The 19271-nt window shown below is 48.3% G+C and overlaps 1 protein-coding gene across 1 annotated transcript in view; it reads left to right on the top strand.

The window, feature by feature from the left end:
• Window positions 1-19271, top strand: part of CAPN8 (calpain 8) — a 70701-nt gene that overhangs the window by 17943 nt on the left and 33487 nt on the right. Inside the window, exons 3-4 of the mRNA XM_061382306.1 lie at window positions 17852-17970; window positions 18491-18624. Coding sequence (XP_061238290.1) covers window positions 17852-17970; window positions 18491-18624 — 253 coding nt within the window. The remainder of the gene's footprint in view (window positions 1-17851; window positions 17971-18490; window positions 18625-19271) is intronic.

Raw genomic sequence — 19271 nt, 5'->3', positions numbered from 1 at the left:
GAGTAAAGAAACATGGGGAGGAAGCCAGCTCCTTCTGTTTTCTGGATCTTGTGGCCCCCAGGAGAGGACTCTGCTCTGAGTCAGCCTGTCTCTCCCAGGCTCAGCAGAACCACACAGGCCCACCACCCTCCCCATCCTGCATCCTCAAGTGGGGAAACATTGAGTCAGGGTATCACTTATGCCTACAGTTGTCAAAGTGCAACAGGACTTTACGTGTCTTTGGGCATCTTTTGTGCCCTGCTGCTCTCAGGAATGAGGAGCAGGAGATTTTCTTCCTTAACAAAGGAGAGACAGAGACTTGAAGAATTTAGATAGGAATTAGCATGCTTTCTGAATAACAAATGTGAAACTATGTTTATCTAGGCTTTTGATCTAGTGGTGGTTTATTTTCCATTTGGAGCAGGATTAGTGAGGGAGCTAAACTTTCCGTTGAAGGGTTTGGTGAGTATTGGGGTCTCTCTTTTTATCCTGCTGTTTTCCACTCTCCGACTTCTCTGTGTGTGTGTGTTCATGTGTTCTTATCTCTTTCTTTCTCTAGTGACTTGGTTTTCCTCTTCACCTTTATGAAATTGATGTCTTTTTCATCTTTGTTGTATTTCTCAAGTAGGGTTTTTATATTTGATATTTTTGTTTCAAAAAAGGAATGACTGGCTGGTTTCACTTGTCTCTATAGACAAAAAAGAGTGAACAGGGACACCTAAATCCAGGCACCTTCTCTGATGCAACCCTTGCATCGATTTTTCTCTGTGAGTCACACTCCCCCCACCAAGAGAGGCCTGCTCTCCTGCAACAGAGGCCAGGCCCCCACAGCCCTCAGCAGTTGGGGCTGATGTCAGTATCTTCACAGGCATTTTTCTTGATACCTTTTGATCTGTAGCATCCTTTGAGGGCTGGGGCAAAGTAAGTCAATTCACTAGTTACTTTTAATGAGAAATCCAGGGAAGCCTCAGAGAACTCAAAGGGACCAGAGCCCCTCATTGGTTCTGGAGAGTACAGGGTTAGACTTCTGCAGATGACAGTAACTTGTAGCCCAGTCATTAAGTGACATGGGGAAGTTTGCTTTTGTTAATGGTCTTCTTCTGCTTTCAGTGATTCCCCTTCTTTGTGAAATATCTTTCCCTCTATTTGATCCCTAGTGCTTACTGTCCTCATGTTTGGTCCCGCTAACACCATTGTCTCATCCACTCTGAGAAAAGGGCCCAGGACAGCCATTTACACTTTAGTATGAATTTGAACCAATGTATTAAGGAGGATTTGTATGTAGAACAGAATCTTAAGAGCATGAAAGAATTGTACTCTTACATCTTTAGTTACACTAACCTTCACTAAGTTATTTCCTTTTGGTATGAATGCAAGCAGTGAAGCACAGTAATAGAAATTATGGATTATATTCATATTACATTACTATTGTTGCAAATATCTCAAAATACCACTTATATTCATCTTACTTCATAATTATGCTATTTATTAGACCCCACTCCAAATTTTTTATATAGAATATTAATAAAGAAGTAGAAACCTTAGTATAATTTTAAAACATATTTCAATAATAGTTTCAATATAGTTTCTGTAGTCCTATATTTTATTTTATCCATTTAGAAATATTATCCTGGGATCAGATCTTGATTTCACTAAACTGCCAAAGGGTCCAGACATAGGAAAGATTAAGAACTCTGCATTACTAGGATATTAGGCTGCTTCTACCAGGAGTAGATTTCTTTTTGCAGCAAAGGGAATTTTGTCAGTGCCCTTCAGTTTTACTAAGAGATGTCCTGACTATCTCTCACTTCTTAAGAGAGATGCAAAAAGTGCAGGCCAGCCTCTGAGTCCCTAGGGAGACCCACTCTTGCCCTGGAGGTTACTAAACTGATAAGAAGTGGCAAGTGGTACCAGCCGGTGGAGGAAGTGCTTGTTGAGCTCCGCCTTGGCTGAGCAGCCTGAGGTTTGGGTCTGAAAACCCAGTTCAGAGTCTGGCTGACTCCTGCTCAGAGAGGTGGTGGCAGACACATTGGGTCGGCCAGAAAGTTTGTTCAGATATTTCTGTAGCAGCTTACGGAAAACCCCAAACGAACTTTTTGGCCAACCCAATACTTCTGTCCTATATTTTTAGAGGACCATAATTGTAGCGTCATCCACGGACCCAATAGGACCCCCACTGTTAAGGCCCGACTTTGTGCCTCAGGGAGCTCCCATCTCTGGGTTAGGTCCCCACATTTCAGACACCACCCCAGGGCCCAAGGACAATTTCCCCATCAGGCACCGGCTGTGAGTCTTGGGTTCCTTCCACCCTCTCTGGCTTCTTAGGGGGCACACCGCTGCCCCCCCAAATGAGGCCGGTCAAAGGGCATCATTCCAGAAGCCCGGGGGCCGGCGGCAGACAGGGTCGTTGACGGAGCACTGAGGATGCTACATCGGGTCCCCAAGCCTGCAGGGAGCCTGTGTGTGCTGTGTGCAGGGGCTCCTCACCGAGAGCAAGCAGCTGAGCTGGAGGCCACCTGGTGCAGGAGCAGGAAGCACGAGGCTACCGGCTGTGCTTGGGCCTCCATGAGGTTTGGTTCAGTCTGGGGGCGTTTACTAGAAGCTTCTGCAGGTGCATCTGAGCTGCAGTCCACAGGTTATACCTTTGGTTCCCACCACCCGCAGGACAGAAACATGGGTCCTCCTTTCCCCTCCTCTGCTCTCTCCTCCCACATGAGCTGGTCCTCCCGGAAGCAACACCATGCCACCTGCTCACTGGAAGGACAGATGCTTCCTTTGTTCTAAGAGGCTGCACTGATTTGAAGACAGAGAACAAGCAGTGTCTCCATTGCCCTGGTTTAAGCCTTTTACAAGCCCTTCCCAGATGCCTGTCTCTTTCAGGGACTTTCTCCTGGCCCTGCCAGTTTCTGTTGCCTCCCTCTTGCCATCTTGCCCTTTTGCCTGCTCCTCTAGGCCAGGAGTAGGTAACAAGAGAGAGCAGTGGTGACTGTGGCAAGCTGGAGACCACACTCTGCACGACAGGGAGCCATCCCCCAGCTTGAACGGGATGGTACCCAAGGAACCAGGAGGCTAACCCCGACTGCCCTACCTTCAAATGCAGCCCCCTTGTGACTCTCACTCATCCCACCTGGCTTCCTTTTCCTTCATGGCATATATATATGCCACCAGGCACATGGGTTTATTTAGCTTGTCTACCCCACTAAAATGGAAACTCCATCACATGGAGGATTTCCACCCCGCCCACTGTTATATCCTTAGGGCCTAGAATATTGCTTGGCACAGAGTAGATGCTTAATGAATATTTGCAGAATGACTACAGGAATTTTGGCTGGATTTGGTAGTTTTTAAGAGAAGCCAGAAATCCGGTTGTTTATGTGAAAGCTCCCAGTTCAGACATGCTCATCACTATGCCGCCCAGCACTGCCCAAGCCCAGCAGATCTGTGAGCCAGTTGTGACTGGTTTATCCTCTTTTCTCTACACTATGGCCCTACTGGGCTCGAGTTATGCCATTGGCCCTTTGGATTTTCTGCATTCTAATCAACTTTTACCCTGCTGAGCCTCTTGAACTGCTGCTCACCGTCCTTACTCTCGTCTTCGAAGAAACCCTATTCTTTTGTAGACCAGCCCCAGGCATGCCTGCCCTGGCTGCTGCTGGAAATTGCTTTCTCTGTGGTCCCCTGCCCAGAGACCTGCCCAGGGTCACCTCTGCCCCTCCTCCTAAGAGCTTTGATTCCTTTCTGTCTCTTTTTCCATCTTTTTGCTCTTTGTCATTGTACTCAGGATGTTTCCCCAGCATAAAAATACCTTGTTTTCTGTTGACAACACCCTACTGGGCTCCAGGCACTTTATATCTGAGCTCACTTACCTGCTCTCTTTTTTTTGTTTGTTTCTTGGCTGTGCTGCATGGCGTGTGGGATCTTAGTTCCCCAACTGGGGATTGAATCTGTGCCCCCTGCAGTGAAAGCACCATGTCTTAACGACTGGACTATCGGAATATCGGGAAGTCCTTCCACCCTATGTTTTAATATGTGGAAGGCCATCCTCATCTTGTGGAGACTCTCCTTTAGGCTGTGTTTCATGTTTGTCGCACTTTGAGGACCCACAGGTACATTTGAAGCCCAAGGATCCCAGGACCGATCTGGGGGTGCCACACCATTTACCATCGTTTTTGGAATTAGGCGTTTGATAAGCCATGGACTCTGCTTCAGGCTTCCTAGGTGGCACTAGTGGTAAAGAACCCAATTGCCAATCCAGGAGATGTAAAAAAGCAGGTTCGATCCCTGAGTCAGGAAAATCCCCTGGAGGAGGACATGGCAACCCACTCCAATATTCTTGCCTGGAGAATCCCATGGACAGAGGAGCCTGGTGGGCTACAGTCCATGGGGTTGCAAAGAGTCGGACACGACTGAAGCGACTTAGCATGCATGCATGCTTATTCTGCCTCAGCACAAACAGTGAAAGATCACTTTTTACCTCATTGTGTTTCAGCCTGGGCCAGAGCTTGTGATGAATCTTTAGCACTTATCTTTTTATTTCTCTCTCCATTGGAACCTGGCTTCTGGCGTTTGAATCCAAAGGGTATTATAATTAAACTCAGTAAGCAAGCCAGTTCCTGGAAACTAGCTCTGAGATGTATTTACATAAGCCCCAAATGTATTTACTTACTGATTTTTTTCCCCTCCTTTGAATCAATTTCATTTTTATAATCTATATAAGAAATTTCCCCTTCTAAATAGCATTTAAGTTATGATTTGAAACAGGGGGTTTGGGGATAGGATGACCTCAAGCAGTGTCATGTTATCAACCTTATTCCTTCAACAATAGAAGAAATTAGATGAGAATTGGCCTGGGGCGGGGTGGGGTGGGGCTCCCTGAACAACTAGAAAGAAATTCTGAAATAATTTAAATAAGTTCCCTCAACTATGAAGAGTTTTCTTTTTTCTTCCCCACTGATCACTTTGAAGGTAAAGCAAGATGGCCTCTGACTCAAAAGATGACCTGCCAACCTTTCCCATTTTCTTCTTCTTTTTTGATGCTGCATTAACTCTCTGGGATGCTCTGAGCTCCTGGAAGCTGAAGACCAATCCCCCCACCCCCATCGCCTTGCCCAGAATTACCCTGTGCCGAATGTAGTGATGGGTTCTGGCTGCCTTGGGTGCCCAGCTCTGCTGTCAGATGTGAAGGCTGCCTTCTGGGTAGTCATGGGAACCAGGAGTGGCGATGCGAGCTGACCTATGGGGGGAGCCGCAGAAGTGGATTATTTAGTGTGCTTTATTATATATACTGCAGCTTGAAGGGAGTGATTTTGAGGATGTAAAAATTATACTTGCCATAAGGAATCACGCCACCATTGTTCAGAAAAATACCGATAGGATTTGGGGGCTAATCCTGGAAAATGTATTGGTGATATTCCTCCCAGGGTTACCCCAGTATCCCACCCCCTGCTTCTGGACATTCAAAATACTAAGGATTGACGTGCTCTGGGATCCTGCTTCTAGAACAATGGTACCTTGCTCTAACGCAACCATAAAGTGAAGATGTTCCAGTAAGGTGTGCTGCTGCTAAGTCGCATCAGTCTTGTCCGACTCTGTGCGACGCCATAGACAGCAGCGCACCAGGCTCCCCGTCCCTGGGATTCTCCAGGCAAGAACACTGGAGTGGGTTGCCATTTCCTTCTCCAATGCATGAAAGTGAAAAGTGAAAGTGAAGTCGCTCAGTCGTGTCCGACTCTTCGCGACCCCATGGACTGCAAGCCTCTCAGGCTCCTCTGTCCATGGGATTTCCCAGGCACGAGCACTGCAGTGGGGTGCCACGGCCTTCTCCAGTAAGGTGTGCTAGGTTCATTTACAGGCACAGCAGGAGGTGCGGATTAGGTGGCAGATCCAGGGGTGGTTGACAGTGGGATGCTCCCAAGAGTGAAGTGATGTGTGTCTTAACAGACATTTAAATCTGTCACAATCAGGAAGAACTTTCACAGTTCATTCCTTCATTTTACCCATATTAAGTGTCTTCTTTGAACAAACTGGCACTGTGTCTCCTCTCCCAGTGAGGAGGGCTTCAGGCAACAGAAGGAATATAAGCAAGGGTCCTTTATCTAGGAAAAGCGGGACACCAGGGAGCACTTGAAGGAAAGTGGAGGGGCTGCAGCCCAGACGGAGCAGGGGCACAGAGGCTGGGGGTGGAAAGCAGGGAGCTGCCGGACGGTGCAGGGCCGTGACGTTGGGGGAAGAATTCGGGGCTCCGGTCCTGGGCAGTGGGCCCATGGGGAAGCTTGTCACCAAGGGCAAGTTCCACCAGGTGTGCTGCAGTAGTGGGGAGAGTGGAAACACCCTTCGACAGACGAGCCGCAAGACGAGAAACCCTCATTATATGAGGATGAGCTGTATCAGAAGAGGCCCACCTTCAACGGTAAATAGTGTCTAAAAAGGTTTGGTGTATGCCACTTTGAACAATGATACAAAAAAATTCTGAAAAAATGTTTTCTTAGATTTTTGCAGCTCTCATGCAATAACTGCAGCTTTGTGCTAGATCTTAGAATGAATCAACTGTTGGCTTCTTTTCCCGGTTTGTGTTTTTGTTTGATCTATAAGGACGGTCCTTTCATCCTTTTTCTTTCATGGGCCTCACAAATCCAGGTACTTCCAAAAGGCCATGTTAGATCTCCGTGACTATAGTTTTCTTTTTTTCTTTTTTAATGTATACAGTTTAATGAGTTTCGAGACAGCATACACCTGTGAAACCATCACCACAATCAAAGTAATATCTCTCACCTCCAAATGTTTCCTCATGTTCCTTTGTTTCATTTTATTGACTTTTCTGGTAAGAACATTTCACATGAGATCTACCTTCTTAAACTGTTAAGTGCACAATAGACTATTGTTAACTATAGGCACCATATCAGATATAGTATGTCCTGTAGCAGATCTCTAGAATTAATCTTAGACAACTGAAATTTTATACCAATTTAATATCTCTCCACTTCTCCCTTTCAATAGACCTTGGCAGCCACCAAATGGCAAAAATTCAGTCTTTTTAATAGCCGCATAGTATTCCATTGTATGTATCGGCTCCATCATCTTATATCCACTCATCTATTGATAGATATTTAGATTGCTTCAATTGTTGATGTTTTTAAAGAAAAATATTATTTATTTATTTGGCTGCACTGGGTCTTAATTGTGGCACACAGAATCTTTAGTTAAGCCATGCAGCATCTAGTTCCTTGGCCAGGGATCAAACCTAGGCCTCCTGCATTCAGAGCTTAGAGTCTTACCTGCAGACCACCCTGGAAGTCCCAGTTGTTGACTTTTGAGGGGTGTGTTTTTTCTGAATAATAATAATAAAAAAAGACAAGGCCATGGGATGTGACACCTTCCACTTCTCCCTTGACTTTTGATGCAGAATCATGGAAACGTTCAAGGCTTCCCCACTTTCCCCAAGGTCCATTTTCAATCCTTTGATGCTTTCACTGTTCCCTTGCAGCGCCCACTGTGCCTGGAACCCCGTCTTCTCTTCCTTAGCTGTCACTGATGTCACTCTGCCAGGTTCTTTTTGGGTTTGGTTGAGGAACAGGCCTCCAAAGTCACTTTCATCAATTTCATGAAATCCTGCAAATGAGCCTCTTGCCCAGACATCTAGGGCATAACATTTCATATGGTGGGATAATTCCATTTGCTTTGGCTTCTGAGGGCTCCGCGGGGTGCGGGAATGCAGCAGGCTAATCATCTTGCTGGGCTAGACCTGACTCTGACACTGACTGACCTTGAGCTGCTCAGGGCCTCAGTGTTACGAATCTGGAAAGTGGGGACTAGATGCCTGCTTCACCCAGTGCAGAGCTGGAAAGGTTCAAACGCAGGAAGATACCCTCCTGCTGTGGGGAACACTAACAAGGACGGGGGCACTTATGCGATTTCAGGGAAACTCTTGGAAGATGAAGGGCTGAGTCTGGAATGCCTTTTCCTCTCATTTCCATTTTGTAAGAACTCACAGAAACCATCGGATTAATCTACCTCAGGACTTGGCAGGGTTTACTGGGGACGGGATGTGCACAGTCCTTTAGCCCAGAGTACACCCGCAGGTTCCGAGAAGGTGCAGGCACTTTACATGAGACTCACATCGGGAAGTGCTAACGCTGCACGGACCCGGGCAGAGAAGCCGGATGTAGGGCTCATGTCTGCTGTGTGAGTGTGACCTGTTCCCGGATGTGTTTCCTTTGACCCAGGAAAGAGACAGCCGCAGACAGAGCCTGAGAGCCCCCGGCTGCTATTCCAGGAGGCACAGAGGCTTCTGTTTGGCCTTAGAAAGGCCACTGGAGTCGTCGCTTCTGAGCAGAAATGTTGCTTATTGCGGGAGACTTCCTGAAAGTTCATCTCAGGCAGCCTCTCTGGAGTCTCTGGGTTTGGCACTTAGCGCATGTCTGAGATCTAAAGCTGCTTTCATCTTCCTCAGGAGCCCTGCCTAGCGAAGTGGGGGACTACACTTAGTCCAGTTCAGCCTGAAACTTTGTCCAACCCAGTAGTTGAAAGAGCCTTCTTTGGTGTAGCTCATTCCCTTGGGGTAACTGTTTAGCCTTCCAGATCGCTCTCCTCTGCCCTCTCCTTCCCAAGATGGTGACGGAGGCCCAAGATGGTGCCAGAGGCCCGGTTGGCTGGGGCCCCGTGTGCAGACTAGCTGTGTCTGCCAGGGTTGCTCAGCCTACTTCCTGCCTGCACTGGCCTCTGCCTTTTTTCTGTTGAGGTCACAGGGGAGCTTGGGGGATTTTCTGAGAGTCAGCTCATGGCTCACCACATTCTTAATTCTGTGGAGGCTGCCCACTCCCTCTGTGGTGTAGAAGATTCCCCACAGTGGTTTTCTCTGAATCCCAACTGGGGAGGGTCCGAGAGACACTGTCCTCTGGGCTCATCTCACCCCATTCGGGCCCCTGCTCCTTGCTCTGGAGTTTTAAAGCCCACCTCTTATTGCTCATCCCTCTCTGCCCTCCCTGAAACTGTATTGGTAAATGGGGTTGAGGTAGAGAAAAGCTGGCTTACCCTCAGGAGACCATTAATCAAGATACTCAAGAGACCCTCAAAAATATGTCTGCTGTTACATGTACATCCGTATGCATCTCTTATATTTTTTTATGTCCTGAGGTCCTATCTACCTAACTAGAAGTTGCTATTTATGTTTAAACATCCCTCTTGCTACAAATAAGTTCTTTTTGCTCAAATGATCCTGTACGATAAATTGTGAGACGTAAACCCATTTTACAGATGAGAGAACCGCGGATCACAAGAATTAAAGAATTGCTACACGTTACTTGGCAGGCAAAGTGGGGCCTGAGAATTTAAACCCAGGCTTTCTGAGGGCAAAAGCCATGCTATTTTGACTCCTTTAAGCTTGCTGGCTTCCTGAAGGCAGGGGTCATGTCTTTTGCATCTCTCTTGTCCCAGTGTCCTACACCAGCAATGCTTGCTAAGTGCTGGTGAGTGATGGTGACTGACATACAAGACATACTCCCTAAACTTGAGGGAAGGGAACCTCACAGAGATGTTTTCCAAGGAGGGCTGGAGGCAGGTATGAGGTGGGGGAGATATACTAAATGATTCAAAGAGGACTGGAATGTCAATGGAGGGTTCTGGTAGGATGCAGGGAGTGTGAATGTGGCTGATTCATTCATTCCCCTGGTCCTGTGCACCACCAGACCAGCCTGGGCAGGCACTGCTTCAGGGAGGGAGTGATGTGGCTTGGGGGAGCAGGGAGCAGTTTACAATAATGTCAGAGTAAACAGGACCCCTGAGGATGCCAAAAGACCCTTGCAGAGCTGGAGCCAGACTCTCCTGGGCTGGCAGGCATCTGTGATCCTGGGCCAACCCTAGAGAGGGGGTTGGAGGCTAGGATGGAGGCTGGCCACCGAGGCTGCAGAGAGGGGGTGAGGGGACCCAGTGGCACTGATGTCGTGCAAGTTCAGGAATGTCTAGCTTTGCCTTGGCCTGCAACAGTGAAGGTCGGCGTCTGTATGATTTGCAGAAAAGAAGAATGGTAGAATGATATAGCTCAGGAGGTCTGCAAGAGGTCAAACAGTCACTCTTCCAAATCCAGGTAGAGGGGCCTAAGTCTAATCATGCTACGCCTGGGATCCTGAGATGAGCAAAAGCTGGAAGCAGGCTAAGATGACACCCTACTCTGGCTTGGGTGCCAACCTTGAGGAGCAAGTCAGAGCTTTCCTTTGGGTGTTAACAATTTTCTTTAGTGAAGACAGGTGTGAAAGAAGGAAGGGGGAAGAAGAAAGTGGCTTCCAGAAGACTCTAGGAGTAATGGACTAAGGAAACATCGTTATCATTCTCGTCAGTGACATTTTCATACTGAGCCATTGTTGAGAACTGGAGACATATGCAAAGCCATTTTGTCCAACCTTCTCCAACGCAGACTTCCCTCACCCCCCGATTTTGCTGTGGATGTTCTGGCTCATGAGGTCTCAATGGGGGTGGGAGATGATCCTCCATCCCCTATCCCAGGGCATGTTGGCAGTGTCTGGAGACATTTTTGGTTGTCCTGCTGGGAGGCAGGTGGTCCTGGCACCTGGTGGGCAGAGCCCAGGGGTACTGTTGAACATCTACAGAGCACAGGATGGCTGGCAACACAGAGCCATCCAGCCAAGTGTCAGCAGTGCTCAGCTAGAGAAACCTGCTCTGGCTGGATATACTATGTTATGGGAGATTTTTTATTTTTAATATTTTTCCTTTAAAAATATTAAAGTAAGTTGATTTGTAATGTTGTGTTAGTTTCAGTTGTACAACAAAGTGATTCTGTTTGAAGAATCATAAATAATATATATGTATCCTTTTTCAGATTCTTTTCCATTAGGTTGTTAGGTTCCATTATGATGTTGAATATAGTTCTCTGTGCTTCCACTATGTCCTTGTTGTTTATTTTATACATGATAGTGTATATCTGTTAATCCCAAACTTACAGGAGCTTTATTAACTAGGATGCTGTGCTGTGCTTAGTCGCTCAGTCATGTCCGACTCTTTGCAACCCGATGGACTGTAAGCCCATCAGGCTCCTCTGTTCAAGGGGATTCTCCAGGCAAGAATACTAGAGTGAGTTGCCATGCTCTCTTCCAGGGGATCTTCCCAACTCAGGGATTGAACCCAAGTCTCCTGGACTGCAGGTGGATTCTGTGCCATCTGAGCCATCAGGGAAGCCCAAGTATACTGGATTGGGTAACCTATCCCTTCTCCAGGGGATCTTCCTGACCCAGGAATTGAACTGGGGCCTCCTGCATTGCAGGCAGATTCTTTCCCAGCTGAGCTACCGGGGAAGCCCCTATTAACTAGGCTAGTAACTCTAAATTCTCAATCTGATTCTAGTCTTATGCAGCATGAATGTATGCTGTATTATTTCTCCTGGTTCAAGATCTCAACTGCTAAATGGGCTAAGTTATGAGACTTTCTTGCTCGTAATTAAGGTATGAGTTTTCAGATCAGGCCGGCCAGAATGATTTCATTCACTGAAGCATTGTATGCTGAGGTCTACGAAGACAGGAGCTCACTGCCTGCCTCCAGTCAGCTTTTGGTCTAGCCAGAGAGCTGGGAATTGTCAGCAAAGCGAGAATGGCCACAAGCATGTGCGTATGTGCTTCAGTTCATCCAAGAAGGCAGGAGTTGAATGCAGAGGGCGGGAAAAGGCCTGTCCACCCATGGGAGGGAGGGGAGGAGAGAGGCGTCTGCGATTGCTTGGTGCTGATGTGCAGAGTGAGAACAGCAGCCCGAGTGTGAACCCCTGCAGCCATCTTACAGCGAGGAGTGGACGCAGGAGGCCTCAGCTGTGAGTAAGGATGGGTTTTTAGGAAACAAGCACACAGAGGCGTGTCAGAGTCTCTGCATTACATTCAGATATGCGATCGTCACGCATTCTGTATCCTTCTCGCTTCTCTCAGCTTGCTGGGGAGCCCCAATTTCCACTGACCGTGAGTGGGAGGGACCCGGCAACCGGCCAATAAAAGGTATTTCTGCCTCAGCCTGTTTTGGGTTCTTGTCCCTTTTTGGTAAATGCTCCTCCTTCAGTCTCTCTATTCAGGTGATTTTTTTTTTTTTTTTTTTTTTGCTTCTTCAGGGCTGGCCCCTCTCCAGCCTCCCCAGGACGGCGCCTGCACGGAAGGAAAGGCCAAATGTCCTCCAGGCTATTTGAGGAGGGTGGCTGGCCCCTGTGTCTCCCTGGTTTCATGGAGCTGGAAATGGTGTGCGGTGTGCGGTCTGTGCTGCTGGTGCTGTTGGGGTCTGGTGGACCTTCTTCCCTGGCTGACCCAGGCTTGCCTCAGTGTGCTGGCACACCTCCATGGCCCTGAGCCAGGCGGTCACCCATGGCCTCTGTGGTGGGATTGACCTGCCTTCTCTTCCCTGCCCTTAGCCCTGATGGCAGAGGAAGACTTGAGGGTGCTCTTTTTTTTTTTTTTTAAAGCATATTAGTATTTTTATTTATTTGGCTGCAGCAGCTATTAGTTGCGACATGCAAACTCTTGGTTGTGACATGTGGGATCTGGTTCCCTGACCAGCAGTCGAACCCTGGCCCCCTGCACTGGGCGCATGGAGTCTCAGCTGCTGGAGCGCCAGGAAGTCCCTAGAGGGCGCTCTTTACCACCTTCTCGCATCTCCCCGCGCACCGCCCCCCACCCCCACCTCCAACCCCGCCAACTCCGTGCTCTCGGTGGTGCCATTTTTATTCTGCTCCCCGTGTCCTCGGTGGGAAGCTGGGCATAAATCCTCTCTGCTCTGGCTTCCTCTTTAAAACTCTCTGTGGTTTTGCTATTGTTGCTGCTCCAGCCATTGGTCAACCTCCTGGTGGAAGAGGAATGATGACAGGGGTTCCAATGTCTGACCTTTTCTCTCTTTTTTTCTCTTCCTCTCTCCTCCCAGTAGCCCAGAAGCATCTCCACTTCTTCCCTTGATGCTTGAAAAATTCGTTTAGATTATAGCCCCAGTTCATGATACCTAGGGCTTATCCTAACACTGGGTGTTTAGATCATCAAGCTTTGATGGTAACATGTAAATGGAATTTTTGAATTTGGAGTTTTTCGTTTGTTTGTTTTTAACAAAGCCTGACTCAGGATTATCATTTCCTCAGTGGCTTAAAACATGTTTTTCACAAAGCAGGGCAGCAGCTCCATCATAATGACTGGGATCTACCTGCTGTTTACTAGAGCCCTGAAGCCTGCTCATGCAATGAGTGGGAAGTTTGAGTGGAGTAGAAAATAAGTCAGCTTATTATTTTAATACATATTAAACCTGAAGAAGGAGTGGGAAGAACAAAGCTCGGGTGGTTCCAGACTTCCCACGAGGACAGGGATGCAGGAGCCGTTCTCTAGCTCCCTGGTCGGTGACTCTCTAATCGGAACCTGCCCTCGTTGGAGGGTGGCTGGGGAGGAGGGCCTTGACCGTCAAGATTCTTTCCCAGTTTTTTCTGTCATCTTTTTCACCACTAAACTGAGATTCAAAAGCCGCTTGGTTGCTTTTGGATATTAACATTGTGCTCAAAGATCAAGCTGTGAGTCCACGGAGGAGAAGTCGATGTATATGTGCAGGTGTCCAGGCAGATCCCCAAACACATCTCTGAAATGTTTTGAGCGACAGCATAAACGTCTATCCTCCCAAGAGGGTTCTCGGAAGAGGAACACGCTCATTTGGATCCGTGCCTTAGAGAAAGCATCTTTGTGATGATTGTGCATCAATATCTTACGGAGCCCCTGGCAGGCATCCCGGAGTCCTGGTACCCGCTGCATCTCCTCGCAGCCCTGTGCTGGCTTCGAGAGCCAGGCAGACCCGGGGAAAAGTCAGGAATGAGGCAAATTAAGAACAAATTAAACTGTCCTCCAGCTGGGCAGCCCCTTTGATGTCAGCAGCTGAGGGACACTTTGTGTCCTTGTGGTGAATTGTAACGTCTAAGGAGTACGCTAGGTGGGCTGTTGGAAGCAGCCTGTCTGGCAGCACAAGCATTGGTATCAGAAGAGAACCAAGGCGGCAACTCGTTGTGAAGGCAGGTGTGCTCAGATCTCTGCGAGAGGCCACCAGCCTCAGGGAGGGTTGCGGACCAGTCACTGCCCACTGCCAGAGGCCTGCGCCTCTGCGGTGGTCTTCCCTTGTCTCCCTCTGCCCTCTGGCTCTAGAGGCTGAGGCCCCCGATACTGGCAGAGCTGACTCTTGTCACGTTCAGGGCATGTCCTCGTTGGGCTCCACCTCTCCACACACCAGGGATGTTCAGATGCAAACATGTGAGGTGCTGCTGGGAACTTGCACAAGAACAAAAATATGAATCATTGACTCATTTGGTCATGTATGTGCGGGCTAAGTCACTTCAGTCGTGTCTGACTCTGCGACCCTCTGGACTCCTCTGTCCCTGGGATTCTCCAGGCAAGAATACTGGAGTGGGTTGCCATCTCCTTCTCCAGGGGTTCTTCCTCCACCCAAGGATTGAATCTTCGTCTCTTATGTCTCCTGCATTGGCAGCTGGGTTCTTTACCACTAGCACTACCTTCACATATTTACAAATTTTTAAAAACTCTTAAACATTTTTTAAGTTATAGTTGATTTACAACTTTTGTGTATAGCAAAGTTATTTGGTTATACATATATAAATTCTTTCTCATATTCTTTTCTACTATGGTTTATTACAAGGTACTGAATATGGCTCCCTGTGCTATGGTAGGACCTTGTTGTTCATCTGTTTTATTTAGTAGTTTGTATCTGCTAATCCCAAAAGTCTAATTTATCCTTCCCCATCCCCCTTTGGTAGCCATTAGTTTGTTTACCATGTCTATGAGTCTGTTTCTGCTTTGTATATAAGCTCATGTGTATCATATTTTAGATTCCACGTATAAGTGAAATCATATGATACTTGTCTTTCTCTGCAAACATTTATTTTTATTCATTAAACATTGAGTCCCTGCTATGTGTTGGCTACCTGCTGGGGATGCCAAGATGAAGGGATCCATGTGCCTGTTCTGAGGAAGAGATGCAGAGGACTGGGCGGGAGATGGGGTGGGGACGACGGTGAGGAAGCCAGTCTTGTTCAAGTGGCCCAGAAAGGTGCTGGGGGCTCTGGGGATGGAGCACATGGAGCACCGAGGTGCGTCAGGAATTGGACAGGGAAGAGCTTGTGCACTGAGAAGTCCTGGATTGGCCAAAAAGTTAGTTCAGGTTTTTCCTTAACAGCGTACAGAAAAATCTGAGTGAACCCGATATAAACAAGCGGAGAAGGCAATGGCACCCCACTCCAGTACTCTTGTCTGGAAAATCCCATGGATGGAGGAGCCTGGTAGGCTGCAGTCCATAGGGTCACGAAGAGTCGAACACGACTGAGCGACTTCACTATCACTTTTCACTTTCATGCATTGGAGAAGGAAATGGCAACCCACTCCAGTGTTCTTGCCTGGAGAATCCCAGGGACGGGGGAGTCTGGTGGGCTGCCGTCTATGGGGTCGCACAGAGTCGGACATGACTGAAGCGACTTAGCAGCAGCAGCAGCAGATATAAACAAGGTCTTTGGGAAACACAAAGAAAAAGAGGTGACCTGCGCCTGGAGGATGAGAAGCATCAGGGAAAGCTTCATGGAGGAGGAGAAAGGGGATGGTGTTACAGCAAGGACTCTACAAGCCGGGGGGATGGATGAGTGAACACGTGCGCTGGGAAAGACCAGGGCATGGTGTTTATGCAGCTCCGAGTTCATCTGGAGACCAGACTCACGGTGGGAGGACGGTGGGAGGCAGGCAGCGGAAGTAGAAAGGAGGCATGTCGTGAAGGGTCTTGATGCTCCATTAGTTTTTATCTTGCTCTTGAGCAGTGGAGGAAGTCGAAGATTTCTGAGCAGAGGAATGAGATGGTCACATGTGTTAACAGGAAGAAGGCTGGAGTGAGAGAAGGGAATATGTTATTTTATCTACTCTTTGGAAGTTGTCTTTGAACGAGGTACTGGCCCCCTCGAGTCTTCTTTAATGAGAAGCTGCAGTCTCAGGCCTGCTGTACCAATTTTTATCTCCTCTGGCTACTGGATCTGGTCCCACCTGGAGGCCCTGCTGCTTTAGGGAAGAGGGCATTCGTCAGTGAGAGTGGGAGGCAGGGAGTAGGCTGCCTTCTGGGTCAGAAACGCTCTTCAAAAAGTAACTGTGTGAGAGAGGGAAAGAGAGAAAATACACGAGCCTGGTTGGGTAAAGGTAGAGGGAAAGGAATTACTATGGGACCAAATCAGAAGCCTCTCTGTTGAGAGAGATGAGGGCAGGTAGACCAAAAGGCTTTCTGGGATGAGCTGGTGATGGAGCTGTTCTGAGCAGGTGACAGATGCTCGGAGGTGGGTTCCTGGCCCACTATTCACTTACTGCCTGCTCAGATAGCCTGCATCTGAGAGAACATCTTGGATTATGTATGCAACCTGGGCCACAGCATTGAAAGAAAACAGGGAGTTGGACAAAGTCCTCAGAGGAGCTCTGAAAGGTTGAAGGGACTTCCTCTGAAGATAACCTGAGGATGTTGAGATTTTGTTTCTGTGGACAAGGTGAAGGCTGTGACACGCAGGCTGGGTTTTGGAGCCATTTGAGTGGGATAGGAATGGACAAACTTGTCACCAAACCCTAGACTCCTAGAAGCAGGGCTCTGGAATGAAACGGGGAGGAGGCAGCTGCTGGACTGGGAGGATGGACTTACTCGTTCATGCAACAAGCAGCACACATGGGACATTGAGATCTCAGAGACTGGTGTAGAATAAGCAGGTAGATGGATGTGGCACAAGTGTACATCAATTCCAGGATGCTAGATCCACCCCAGGATGCTAAAGTCAGTAAGGGGTTTCTGGGGCCTGTGGTTCACCTTTGGAGTCAACACCATGGGGGATTAAGATGCCCTCCAGGGAGGCAGTGCTCAGGGGCTTGGGCATGGGGGTGTCCTGACTTGTACAGAAAGCATTTTTCTGTTTTCTTTTACATTTACTTGGATCTCCAAAGTGACCAGCGCTGAGCCCTATCATTTTTAACCTCTCTTAATTTTTATTTGCTGTGCGTAAAAGTATGATAATTTCATGCTAATTAATATCTCAGGAGTGTTATAAGCAATGAGAGATCAAGCCTGTCATGGTGAGATGTGAAACGTAAAAGGGCAGTCCTCCAACAGACACCAAGAGGCAACTCTGTTACACAAGGCCAAGGAGCAAGGAACACACACACACACACACACACACACACACACACACACCCCTGCACTCACCACATCGCTTCAGTGTTTCCCCCAACCAAACGTTTCCTCTTTTTAATATTTATTTATTTGGCTATGTCGGGTCTTGGTTGCAGCATGTGGGATCACGCAGGATTTTCATCGCATCACATGGGTTTTTCGTTGCAGCGCACAGACTCTCTACTTGTGGCACGTGAGCTCAGTAGCGGTGGCGTGTGAGCCTAGTTGCTCTGAGGCATTTGGGATCTTAGTTCCCTGACCAGGGATCAAACTCACATCCCCTGCATTGCAAAGCAGATTCTTAACCACTGGACCACCAGGGAAGTCCCCCAGATGTTTTCTTAACATTGCTGTTAAGGAATCAAAGAGGCTGGTTTTTGCTTCTTCTTTTCTGTTTTCTACTCCACTCTTGAGTGCTTAGGACATGTGGAATGGTCAGCGTGTGTGTGTGTCTGTGTGTGTGTGTGTGTGTGTCTGTGTGTTTGGGAGGTGGTGAGGGAGGATCTAAGAACTTCCAAGAAGGCTGTGGGACCTTCACACACTAAGGAAGAGAGTCCGACTATCTGACCTAGAAGGGAGTCACATGACTCTGGACTGAACGGGCCAGTGAATCAAAGAAAGCAGTGAGCCTGCAGGCCTGGCCTGACCAGTGTGTGTCCCCCTCGACCCGGCGCAGGTGACTGCTGGCTGCTGGCGGCCATTGCCTCCCTCACCTTGAACCGAGAGCTGCTGTACCGCGTGGTTCCCAGGGACCAGAGCTTCCAGGAGAACTATGCAGGAATCTTTCGTTTTCAGGTATCCTGCCTAGCTCTTGGCCCCTGACCCTACTTTCCATAGTCTGGGGACCCACGCCAAGAATCGGAAATCCGGGTTTGGGGCCCGCCCAGTAGCCTAGGTTCTAACAATCCCTCCAGGGCATTCTGATGCGTGCTTGAGTTTGAGAACCATTGCTTTGCTGCGTTCCTCCAATCATCCACACGCCTATCCCCTCCCGTCTCCTCCAGGGCACGTGGCCCTGAGGAGAGCACTTGGAGGGAGGGTCAGGAGATGTGGGCTCGAGTCACACACTGCTGCCGCAGCGAGATGCAGGTTCTCTTATTCACAAATTCGGCCTCTGGACTTCTTTTCCGCTTTCACTGGCATCTCCCATGGTCAAATGGTCAAATAAGACAGATCCTGCTCTTAAATGACAGATCCAGTTCATTAAAGGCTGGAGCATTAACCAGCTCCGAGGCTCCTTCCGAGGTCCCCTGAGGACGCGGACTCTGCCTGTCGGCTCATCCCTGTAAGCGGATGCTGTATTTCCCTCCCCCAGTTCTGGCAGTATGGAGAGTGGGTGGAGGTGGTCGTGGACGACAGGCTCCCCACCAAGAATGGAAAGCTGCTCTTCCTGCATTCCGAAGAAGGCAGTGAATTCTGGAGCGCACTGCTGGAGAAGGCCTATGCCAAGTAAGTGGTGCAGGTAGGAGCTGGGAGACCATGCAGAGCTGGGGGAGCTTGCCCCCTCCCCCCGGCTCTGGGTACCCTGACCATGTCTTTCCCAGCACCCAGACACCACAAGTACAGTATCCTCAATAACTAAGAGAAACAGAAATTTGGGCTAGGAGTTCAAAGCTCAGCTCTGTCCCAAACGAATGTGTGAATTGGGACGTTGGCTTTGTCTTCTTAAAGCCTCCAGGTCAGTTCTTAGGTCAATGTGAGTTTTTTAAAGAGTGATGAAGAAGAAGAAGAAAGCAAATATGCTTAGATATCAGACTCACCAAAGTCTCTACCCTTTGTTTGGGAGTCATTCTTCTTCACTGGCATTCAATGTTCAAAGTCTTCTTTGGGGTTCTTTTAATTCATTTTATTGATTGGTCCCCTTTTCCTGTAACCTCTGTTCCTTCCCAGCCCTATTCCCAAAGCAAGCCCCAAAGGAGGCCTCTCAGCCTTGACGGAGGGTCCCCTTCGTCCTTACCCATGCCCTCAACTCTCCCAAAACCCAAGATGTCAAGGTCAGCTCTGGATTACACTTTGCTTTTTACTTTTATGTATTATTTTTTGGCTGTGCTGGGTCTTCATTGCTGCGCTCAAGCTTTCTCTAGTTGCAGCGAGTA

This window comes from Bos javanicus, chromosome 16, assembly GCF_032452875.1.
Source record: "Bos javanicus breed banteng chromosome 16, ARS-OSU_banteng_1.0, whole genome shotgun sequence".
Classification (NCBI taxonomy): domain Eukaryota; kingdom Metazoa; phylum Chordata; class Mammalia; order Artiodactyla; family Bovidae; genus Bos; species Bos javanicus.
Note: the sequence above shows the minus strand (reverse complement) of the source record. Positions and strands in the feature narration are given on the sequence as shown.